Source organism: Pecten maximus, chromosome 6, assembly GCF_902652985.1.
Source record: "Pecten maximus chromosome 6, xPecMax1.1, whole genome shotgun sequence".
Lineage (NCBI taxonomy): Eukaryota > Metazoa > Mollusca > Bivalvia > Pectinida > Pectinidae > Pecten > Pecten maximus.
Genome location: NC_047020.1, coordinates 18,692,246 through 18,704,415, shown reverse-complemented (window position 1 = coordinate 18,704,415; position 12,170 = coordinate 18,692,246). Strand labels below are relative to the sequence as shown.

General features: G+C 36.7%; 1 protein-coding gene across 2 annotated transcripts in view; it reads left to right on the top strand.

Moving 5' to 3' along the window:
• Positions 1–11,290, top strand: part of LOC117329144 (mucin-5AC-like) — a 59,745-nt gene extending 48,455 nt beyond the window's left edge. For both annotated transcript variants that reach the window (XM_033886893.1, XM_033886894.1), the window contains 7 exons: positions 1,046–1,116; positions 2,732–2,839; positions 3,553–3,623; positions 3,813–3,933; positions 4,382–4,546; positions 4,735–4,810; positions 5,082–11,290. In XM_033886893.1, coding sequence (XP_033742784.1) covers positions 1,046–1,116; positions 2,732–2,839; positions 3,553–3,623; positions 3,813–3,933; positions 4,382–4,546; positions 4,735–4,810; positions 5,082–9,118 — 4,649 coding nt within the window. In that variant the 3' untranslated portion in view covers positions 9,119–11,290. The remainder of the gene's footprint in view (positions 1–1,045; positions 1,117–2,731; positions 2,840–3,552; positions 3,624–3,812; positions 3,934–4,381; positions 4,547–4,734; positions 4,811–5,081) is intronic.
• The last annotated feature ends 880 nt before the right edge of the window (positions 11,291–12,170 follow it).

Genomic DNA, 12,170 nt, shown 5'->3' with positions numbered 1-12,170 from the left:
GACCTCTTTGAAAATGGAACAAATATCTTAAAATAGGAACATTTACTAATCAAATATTTGCATTACTCTCCAAGTGTATTTTTCTAACTTGTTTGACAAAGCGATAAAGCCTATCGATTCCATTTTAATGTTAGAGCAATCTTAATATTGTCACAGACGATTGCGATAGGCTACTGGATCGGAGTAACAATAACTAAAAGAAAACAGTTTACAGTAACGATTCCCAAGGCAAACCTATAGGAATTTGGTTGTGTATTTATGTAGTTTTCATTAAACTGAAACACATGTGTTAATAATAAAGCTTGTCATACGAATGGAAATTCGTCTATTTTGAATAGTTGTATTCCACCGTTTTTTGTATTAGATACATCTCATGGTATTTAGACGTCCGTGAATAATTTTGTAAACATGTTGACGACTGTTTTAGGGTACCCGTAGGTGTATTGTTACACACAAAGCTATACCTATTTGCGGCTTTTGAACCAATCCTTTTCTCAGTTCAACAACCTTGTTATTCTGTACACTCCGATAAATTCCATCGTGTGAAAGGGACCCTAATGATTCAGATAGAATACAAACGCTTTGTATTAGAAACAAGATTCCATTCTATAGTAGTATATATTTAGAAATTCTTTGACAAAATCATTAACTCTACTGTTGAAAATTTGCGTCTTTAATTCAACGTATAGATTAAGGGTCGCGTAAATATAAATCTATTTCATCTGATGTGAACGTAACAGTCTCACTCATACAAATGAATGAAAATATTGAGTAGATATAATTTAATTTCATGACCTCAACCAAATCTCCTCTCAATGTCAGAAAGACCAACGTACTGCTCTCAAAGGAACGCCGTGTATTGAGGGTACCTCACTACATATGGTTTATACCGAAAAGAATAAGGCTTAAAAGCAATGGGCTATAAACTAATGGGACATAATTACTACCTGTGTTTGATATGTTTTTAGAAGATTAACAATATTTCAGAGGGAAAAAAACCTGTCTTACTCTGGTACTTAAAGTTGTTTCTTTATTTCCCTTTCAGAAATAAAGGCACATGATGATCTACAAGAACTGTTCTACTTGGTGCTAATAGCAGGAAATTACTTGAATGGGGTAGGTCATCAAAGGCTGTTCTCGGTAGTATAGGTTTCTGTTTCTTTTATAAACTGACAGCTTGTGTTAGTTACTTCATGTCTGAATTCAACTCAACCTTTTTGAAGATTTTTTGCATCGAATCCTTTCACGGAAGTCATCATTCAGAATTACTAATAGCAAGATTATTATAGCCTACTAAACGGTTATTTCCTTGCGCTTTAAACGCTGTGATTAGCACAGCTTAAAACACAATAAAACGCATGTGGGTTAATGTTGCATTTATAATTAAAAAGAACAAAAAACATCATGTTTTAATATAAATTTAATATTTAATGATTTCCCGGTTAGTTCTGTTTGTTTTTTTGATCGGATTTTAATGTTAGGTGTCCAACGTCTTTGTCGGGATGTTTTCGTCGTTCCTCGTGTTCTCGCGTGGTCACGTGACCGGCACGAAGGACTACATTAACACTTGGTCGGTAAATATGGCCAGAGCACCCGACCAACGTATTTTGTCGTACAAACAAATATGATACACTTATTCATCGTGCTAAGAAACCGAGAAAAAGTGCTGTACATTCTTCTATTTATTCAAGTATGGTTACATAACGGCGTTATAAACTGGTGTTAATTGAAGAAATGCCGATTAATTGACTACTTTTTAAGTAATTTTGACGATGTTTGTCGTTTTCGTAAGAATGTACAGCACTTTTCGTTGCTCTCATACAATTACCTTCACGCTCGTACCTGTTTCATAAGTATTGATTTAGGGTAGTCGGGTGCTCTAGGACGATTCATAGAGCAAGTGTTAATGTTCATTCTCCAATATTGGAACTCTTCAATGTTTTAAGTATCGAAATCGGCATATAGAAACGAACAAACGTTAATAAACGAATGCAATGGATCGTAATTAATTCAATTAATTATTAACAGATGATTTCCAAAGACATAGGGTATAGTTAGAAGTTTTCGGTTGTACACATGCAAGTTTGTAAATTCGTCACTGTGATGAAACCACCGTCCTCGTCGTTGCCATGACAGCCGATCGAAGCTGCGATCACGAATGCACTGACAAAGTGAAAGTTGAAGTATTTTCGCAACATGCGGTTTAAACTTAAAATTACAATCACACCTCATATTGATTGGGGTTGTTTAATCATACCTGATCAATTGAATTATCAGAAAACTAACAAAAACATTAAAAAACACAGAACGAAGCCTTCGTGTCAGGCAGTGCAGACACAACGCGGGATCTGTAAACAATGTGACGTCATTGGAATGTACAAGTTGCAACAATGTACAACAATGTATATTTTACATGAATACACTAATGAGCAACAAAACGGGACGCAACATTAACCCACATGCGAAGGCATAACCCGGAGTTTTTATTTCGATCAACAATGTGTATTACCTTCATAGGATGGGTATACATCATTCACTGGACTGACTAGATAAATTACTTGTTTACTTTCAAATATATCGGTAATGATATACTGATAAACAACAATAATTTACTTGTTAATAAGTCAAGTTCGTTCTTTTATTGGGTTTTCTGTTTGAAAAATTGACTGGATCCTTGAGGAGAACTGCACCATACTTTATTGATAAATTTGAAAAATGGTCGATGTTGCAGGGAAATTATGCCGGTGACGCTGCTGGATTCAAGCTGTCCTCTCTCATAAAACTGACTGAAACAAGGGCTAACAAACCTAGAATGAACCTTCTACATTTCGTCATAATGGTAAGTTCTGGTTTGTTTCCTGATTTAAACTCCTGTAATTTCTGTCAAATCTTATTTTTAAAACGAAATATTGAACATGATGTTTGTTTTATGGAATTGCACAAAATCCTAGATACTTCGGGCATATTAAGCATAAAAGTTCACGGATTGTTAACTTAAAACTATATGAATGGAAGGTATAACAGTTAAGCAGGTTAAAAGATAGGAACGGCTGTGGCCAGATAAAACCAGGTAACCGTTTGAACCTACAGTTAGTCAGCAGTTTTTAAATTGTAACAAGGTCAGTGAGAGGCGTGACCGATATAAATTGTCATTGTTATGGTCACTGTTGTGGTCAAGACGAGTTTTGTCATTGACCGATAGTGTTTGAAATATGCGACACTGTCTCTGATGGCTACTCATTGCATGTAAATAAAAAAGATATAAATTCCAGTTATACTTTTTTGGCCATTTTAAATACATAAAATTTCCAATCAAAAGAAATAGATTCCATGATAAAAGAGCGTTAAGTATGATACTGTATAGTGGTCTGCTACTGGTTAATTAAATGGACACCGATTATTGAAGGGTCTAGACTGGTCATGATGCAAGAAGTATTACTTAGAATATCAATCATAATGTGCCTGTGTAGTATTAAGTACCGAGGTCACATCACTACTAGTATATATTTTTCATGATGAAATGACAAATAAGAATATATTTATCCTTTACAGCAAGCAGAAGATAAAAACCCGGACCTTCTTACCTTCCCGGCAAAACTCAAGTATCTGAAAGATGCAACACAGTAAGGATTATTCACGGATTATCTATATTCAGAATAGGCAATAGTAATTTATAATTTAATGATTTCTATCTTCTATAATCAGCGATAAAAGAAAAATATATAACTTGATATGGTACTTTGAATTTTAAGCATTGTGTATGGAAATTGAATAATGCCTCACGGTAATCATCATTTTATTTTTTTGTATAGGGCCCCTCTGGAAAGCTTAGGTTCTGATATAGCTAGCTTTTCCGGTAGGGTTAATGCCATAGCCAAGGCATTAGAGACAGTTGGCCCTGACTTTAAAGCACAAATGGCGGGATTTTTAATGGTGAGTATATTGTGGAAAGACCAATAAAGCAAATAAATTCCCTTCTTTTGCTTTTTTTAATATTAAGTACAAATGTATCTGCGTTTGCCGTATTCTTGAATATAAGTACCAGTAATTCAAATGCTGATCAGCTTAATCACATGAATAATAAAAAAATAATTCACCTTTACTTCAAACCACCTATGATTGTGTATTCCGCACAATAGGCAGGTATCAAGAGATTGACGAGTGCTATAGTTTTATAAACAAAAATTGTCAATTTAGTTTTAACAGAAACTAATTATCCTTATCACCGTTTGAAAAACTCGGCGCTGATATATTGTTTATATATATATATATATATATATATATGTAAATACAGTATAATATTCTATATACAACTTATTCTTGTCTACTGATATATGATAATTTGATATATATATTAATGACTATCATATCTTTATTTTAGGACGCAGAAAAAGATATAGCGGAATTACAAGCTGATTTGAACGATATGGAAAATCTACGCGTTGAATTAGCCGAGTTCTTCTGTGAAGATAAAGCTACGTTCCGATTGGATGAATGTTTCAAAGTGCTTCACACTTTCTGTGAACGGTTTAAGAAATCAGTCGTGGTAAGTAACCATTTTACAAATAAAACGAAAGATAGAAGTTTTTTAATAATTTTTTTATGTTTTCATGGTTCAAAACTTTTGAAACATTCTGCCAGCAGTAATTTTTTGTGATTTATGTACAGTATAATGAAAAAGAACGCATATCGTATATTATATCTGTAAACACGCATTAATATTGTATATTACAGGAAAATGAACAACGTAAGAAACAAGAGAAAAAGGCGGAGGCCAGACGAAACCAACATGTAAATAAGGAACCATCAGGTAATTATCAGTGATGATTCGAGAACAGCACATCTCGAAATGGTCTATTCCAATGTTGTAGATTTCTTACGAGATTTAAAATTTGCTTTTTATATCTTGTTATAACTTAACAATGTTAATTGTCGCATGGAACAGTTTCAGGTTTTTAATACATATCTTTTCTAATTAACTAACGGCAATGTAAATAATTTGGAACAAACTTATATCAAACAAAGTATCTAAATATATTGACTTGTGCTTGAATATTGCGATTTTCATTGTTACTTTACAGTTGAGGACATGAAGTCACCGGACGAAATGGTCATGGAAAGGGGAGAAGGCGATGAACAAAAAGGCTCCATAGTAGAAATGTTGCTCGCAGATGTTCGACGAGGATTCACTGGTCCGAGGATAGGCGATAATAATTTCTCCGTGAAAAGAGTGCAGAAAATTAACTTGAGTGGAAATAATAACAATGTAAATGATGATTCAACCTCCAAAAAGGAAAAGGACAAATTCCAAAGAGGTGGATATGGTCGGAAGAGTTTGCGAAAGAAAAATCCAGCTCCTCTGCCAGATGACGGTGCAGATTCTGAGAGCACATGCAGTAGTCTGGATGACGGAAATGATATAAATTCTAACAAAATCATGAAAGGAACGGACGACAATCTTTTTGATATCCTCATGACTGCTGAGACCAAACCCTCGGAATCAAAATTCGAGCGCTACGGCAGCTTACGCAAAAAAAGAAGCGAACGTCAACAGAACAAATCTCTCGATGTTTTCGGTGATCGTGAACGTGCGCAATCGCCGTCAGTCGACACTTTAAAACAGGAAGATAGTGTTCCAAGGAGATCAAGAACGCCAACGGCGATCAGTAGTGCGAGACCGTTATCAAGTGAAATGGAAGATGACACGCCTAGAAGACCCGTCCGACGGGTGCAGAGTATGGTTGAAAGGTCAACCGTAGAAAGAGCAATTGTTAATCACGAATCTAAAGAAAGCAGTGAAAACTCGGTCGCCGATCGACTAAAACGGAAATTAGGTCGATTTGGAACTAAATCACCCGACCCAACGTCCGCTCGTCCGACTACGCCTGTAGGAGACAAACATATTCCGTCGACAACTGATGCCGAAAAAAGTGATGCAAAAGCCTCTCCCCGTTGGAGAAGTGGTATTGATACAACACCGCGAGGTCTTCAGACCATCGACGAAAAGGGAAAGTTAGAAATACCGAATGTGACTGAAAAGAAAGAGACACCAGACACAAATAAAAGTACAGTGACAAATTCTCTGGAGCAAAGTCGCGATAGAATGTACCGGAAATTTAGTGAAAAAGACATTGATCCATCTCAAATTAAAATTCTTTTTGAAAATGCCAAATCGAAAGAAGAAAACAATAATGCAGAAGAGCCACATGTCTCCATTTCGTTAAAGAAAAAGATAGGCCGCCGTTGGCGTAGTGATCTTGGTAAAACAGACATTGACCAAGTTCTCAAACAAATTGAGGATAGTGAAAAGCGTAAAGAACCAATTGAAAGCGAGCAAATTGTACCCGATGATAAAACTAACCAGGCAGGCGAATCGGAAGCATTAAAACAACGTAGAACCAAGAGAAAACTTCGTTCTCATCTATCAATGGAGGATGTTCATACCGCTATGCAAACATTCAAAACGGATGATAAACCTAAATCAGATACAGATGACAGCATAACTACTACTGTTACTGCAACTATGCACCCGGTACCGAAATCACCGGGTACGCCAAAGGGCCGATCGCGTTCTGGGAGTGAGAGCGAAAGCAAGTCACCTGAGAAAGATAACAAATCACAGAAGGACAAGGATTCAAGCACAGTTAAAAAAGCGGCAAAACTTGCCGCAGCCATGCGGTTCAAACTTAAGCGTTTTGGCGACAAAGACAAAGGTCATTCTAAAAATAATGGAAGATGGAAAAGTGACGTTCAACGAGATGAGGTTGACCAGGCTCTTAAGGAGGCTAAGAGCGGCATGAGTAGGTCGAAGTCTTACGATGAATCTGTGGCTAGAAAAGCAGCAAGTGAAAACGGTGAATTTTCCCTCGCTGACGGAAAAGAGTCTGACTATAATGAATCTGAAAGAAGATCATCACTGCGTGGGAGTGTAGGTCGTCTGAGTTCTGGTGATTCACGGAGGAATTGTCTTTACCTTCACACCAGTGATAGTGACAGCGAAGTACCACCAGACGGCACTTCATCTCCGAAACGAGCATTAAGCTACAAAAGTGACAGTCCAAAGAGTTCTAGCCGGCTGTCAATCAAATCTACCAGTACTTCCACTGAAACATTACGCTGTGATACACCGTACAGTGATGCTGAAAGTTCTAGTACAGATCAGTTAGCTTCCTCAAAACGCTCGTCTGTGAATAGTGACTTTAACTCCTCAGAGCCAACTGTTCCGCCTCGTCGAAGGCCGGCTAGTATGATAGAAAGAACCGATACAGATGCAAATGCAAACACAGCTGATTTAGAAGAGGGTGATCAGCTACCCCACTATCTTCTTTCGAAATGGAAGGAGAGACGAAACACGAACAGGAGACAGAGCTACTACGATAATGTAACAGACGAGACGCCGGGATCACCACGAGCCGTCCACGAGTCGCATGTCACAAGAACTTATAACGGTTTGACGATAAACCACAAATCTGAAGGAAGTGGCGACTCTTTCCGGAATGATATTGGCTCCAGGTGTAGTTACGCCAGTAGCAGCGACAGCGCTCGCGATGAGGGATTTGAGACAATGTCCGGTACAGTCTCACAAAGAACTTCTATGAGTAGTACATTAGAATCAGAACTGATCTCTAACTTTAGTCGCAAACCAGAGCCTTCTTCAAAGTCGCTAATCAGTGATAAAATAAGTGAACCGGATATGCTGATCCCACCGAAACAGGAAATAACTGTGGCACGCGCACAAAAACAATCGGAATTAGCAGCACGGAAACAGCGAACAGAATCATGGACTGAAGCAGTTGTAGCTACAAACCTTAAGGATTCGTCCTTGGATTCCTCTATTGAATACTCTGCTACTTCACCAGATAGTGGTCATGGTACATCAAAGGAGGATGTTTGGAGCTCTAACCTGGATCTAGTTGCCACACTTAGAGAAGGTTCGCCAGCAAGCCCCATACCAACTAGTCCGAAAGGTGCGCCAATTGCGTTACCGGAAAATTCTGATATTTCCGCTAAGCAAAAACAACGTGTTCCGAGTTACATGAAAAGCACTGCTTCCAGCGGAACAAAGACGCATAGAACGACGTCATCTGGAACTGATAACAGAAGAAGAAGTACTCCAGCGAATCTATCGACAAAGCCTAACCAGAAGGCGTCAGTTAGGAATTCTAGAACAAATCTGAACAAATCTAAAACGACAGAATCAAATACAAGCATCGTGTCATCAGTGAGTGGTATATCTGACATCCAATCGCCACCCACCTCCAAGTCAACCCCAACAAGGAAATCGTCTAACTCCAGCACTCGTGCCAGTACCCCATTGTCTCGTTCAACCACACCTCATCCGCCATCATCTTCGTCACGATCAACAACGCCTCATTCTGCCTCCCGGCCTGTCACGCCTCTCGACCGTCCGACAACACCCTCCCATACTCCTTCTTTCGGTTCTAAGGGATTAAAAAGGACGCAATCACTACGGGTTACATCTACAACTCCTAAACCGAATGTAGGAGTGTCGGCAGAGAAAAAGAGACTTTCAGCGATCGGAGCAGGTTCAGATAAAACAAAAGAAAAAACTTCAACCTCTCGTCGATCCTTTATGTCTCCAACAGCATCTTCGGCCTCTAAATTACGTGATGATGGGGCTACATCGCCCGTGCCTCCAACGCCGCCTCCGCGCACGACATCAGCTAGTACCCCTTCTTCAGGCAAAACTACTAAACCGGTCGAAGCAAAGTCAAAAGCTAGAGCTCCTGCACCTCCCTCAAATACAGCACTTGATCCTTCACCTTTGAAGCGACATAACAGCATGCGATTACCAGCCGCCAGGGCTGCGGCCACTAGACTTACTCATAAAGAGTATCCATTAAGTTCGAAAGAGGCTGCAGCCCAATCAACGGAAAACAAATCCAAATCATTTATGGGAAGATTAGGCGGCAACAAAGTGAAGCCGGACTCTCCTAGTGTGACTCCTAAGAAGTTAGAAACCGTCGATGAACAGGGAAATGATGGAGAAAAATCATCGTTCATGAAAAGAATAGTCAATAAGGCAAAAGTAACCAGTCCCAAGAAATCTACAGACACAAAGAAAACAGATTCGACAAAAAAGACAGTGAAAAAATGATTAGATGACGATGTCTTTCGTGGTGTAGTGTGACGTCATATCTGGATGCAGTGATGTTTTAACATAGACACTATGACGTCATGTTTTGCGATGACGTAGAACAGTGGTGACTGACCCCGAAATGTGGGCCTGTGATATTCTAAGTGATACGTCAATTATTATTGATATACTCCTATGTGCCAAATATTTCGGACAGCTATACACCGATTTGTGCCTAACATGCGTCGGACATAATTGTGCCGTTATACTGTATCTTGTAAGTGCTATGGATGAACTGGACAGTCCTTAAAATTCAAGCGGGAGCTTTTAAAGTTGACGAAACAGAATCTGTACCTATCTAGTCCTTGAGAGTATTTAATAACATGTTTAAATATCTCCGGATATTTATCAATACACAAACGGTAGTAATGTCGCTGAACATTTGAAACAAACCCTCAATATAGTAGAGAAAACTAGCTGACATTATCCGCTTTAGGATATTCGAGTAGTTGAATATGTTATAAAAGATATACATGTTATGGGCTTAAACAGAATATTTATTTATTTTACGTGTATGGAGCTGGTCTCAAATTAAGGAAACGACAGATGGCGAAGCTATTCTTATATTTTTATACACCTATAAAACTTACGTATAGTGTGACTGGCTTAGTCGCTTTTGTTTTACTGACTGAAAACTACTTCTCGTAAGAAGCATTTGCTAGTGCAGTATTGCATTGTAGACGGTGATATATAACCGGATATTTGAGGGTTTGTTTTATCTGTTGGTTATGTGTACAAAATCGGTCGTATATTTACAGTGTTCATGTTTCGTAAAGGATTTTTTGTCATATTTTCATGAACATGAATTTCGAAAGAATTTTAAAAACAGTGAAAATCGAAAGCATATGTTCTTAGTAACCCGATGATATTACTTACGCAACAATGCAAAGAAGAAACATAAAAGCACATTTCAGTTTGATCTAATCGTCCAATCAATCACCTATATGCCTACTAATAGTAGACAATGCGGTTGTTGGATCATTTCGTAGGCTTCACACTGTCGGACTGAAATGTGTTTTTGTCTGTTTAACTCTTTTATTGATTGTTAAATTATCTTACTGCAGGGAAATTATTCATTAAACATTTTATCGACATATTAACACATTTCATTACATTAAGATGTTGAAATTGCGTGGTTAAATATTAGTTCATAGATCATAAAATGATTTTTGATAGTTCATAGCCATACTGTTAATGTAAACCAAAAAATCGCTGTCTTCCTTTGTAAATTGAGAATCATAATTAAAATAAACACATAAATTCCTCCAGTGTAAAATTCGTTCATCAAACTATCATTTTTCCTGGAAAAGTACTGTCAAGCAAGGTTTTCTTGTGAATTATTTCTCGATCCGAAAGAATGTGACATAAATGTGTGAAGTATGCTTCCTGTGGCAAGGGATGTACAAAAGTCATATTAGATATTAGCACATTTCAAAAGAAAGTTCGTTTTCAATAACATTCTGTCAGATATATGCATCATGCGACTTCCAATGATCGAATTATACAAACTCTGAATCTTCATCTCGACTGTATACGTTAAAACATAATATTATTTAAAGACTCCTTTATATCCCCATCAATATTATATTTTCTCATATTAAAAACTGGCTGTTTTCTTCGAGAAATAAGTCACTATGAAATACAATTATTACCGTAGTGGTTATATTTAACTTCGTTGAAGAAAGAAGTTTTTGCAAATAATACATGGTGCCTAGATACAAGGTTATTTATAATGGTATTTAACAATCAGACAAAAGGGATTAATTTGTGTTATTATGTCTATATTTCATCACATTACTGACAAAAACATTGAAATTATCTTACACAATATCATTTTATTGGATCATAATATTACTTTGGAGACAAATATCTGTGCTTACATCTAACTCCGCTCAAGAGAAGGATGTACTGTTTTATGATAATATATCGCCCATACATATGTTTATCTCCGAAATGTATCAATTCTAACCGTTTGTTATCATTGTGTATATATACCATACAATTTATATATATAAATACAACCTACATGACCATTTTAATGTTATGTTGAAATGTCGAATCATGTTTACTTAGACTTGTTATGTGATGTTTATGATGTTTATTACGTAAATTAAAATATGATATATACTTAAACTTGTATTTTATCTTGTTTGTGCGTATACTATAGTAAACGAATCCAAGATAATTACCACCTGAACTTAATCCAAGTCGCTTGAAACTGCCACTTTCTAACTGATCGGTCTACATATATATATATATATCTGAATAAGTTCGAACATGGTATTAATTCTATGAGGGTTGTAATTTTCGTTTGTTAACATTTTCGCGGATTAACAAAAAGTCGAGCTAAGAAAAAAATCAGAAATAGGTTCTTTCTGCAATTTTTAATTTCCGTCTTTCTACTTTTTGCTATTTTCATTCTTTACATTAGAATAGGGATCATAATTAATTAGAGGGTTCTCTCAATTATGTTTTATGTCAGACTTGCCATTTTGTCTTTTTTTTTTTTTTTAATTGTGTCTGTCCATTAAAAGAGCGAAGTAAAGAACCATTGAAAATGATAACCTTGCATTTTTCAAACCTCATTAACCTCAGACACACTGGTTACTGTAAACAGGAGACTTGGTACATTTATTTTTCAATACAAAGTTACATGCTGTTATACTTTTACAGTGCTTGCAAATTTAGGTCATTTTGACGAGAGGTATAAAATAGTGAAATACTCTGATAAACGGTTTCAAATGATAACGGTTACTGGGTATATATGTAGTTGAAGTCCGGTACAAAACGAATACATACATATATTGAAAAATTGTTTTTGGTGCATCGTAGACATTGACTGGAAACAACAGATAGCATTGAAAGAAACAGTATTGCACTAGACTTGTATATCAGGTACGTAACAATAGGATACTTTCTAAACGATATATACAAATTATAAGCTTGAAAGCTGATATCACTTTTCTGTGAACTTTTACATTTTGACTTCTGACAGAATGATATTACATCCTTT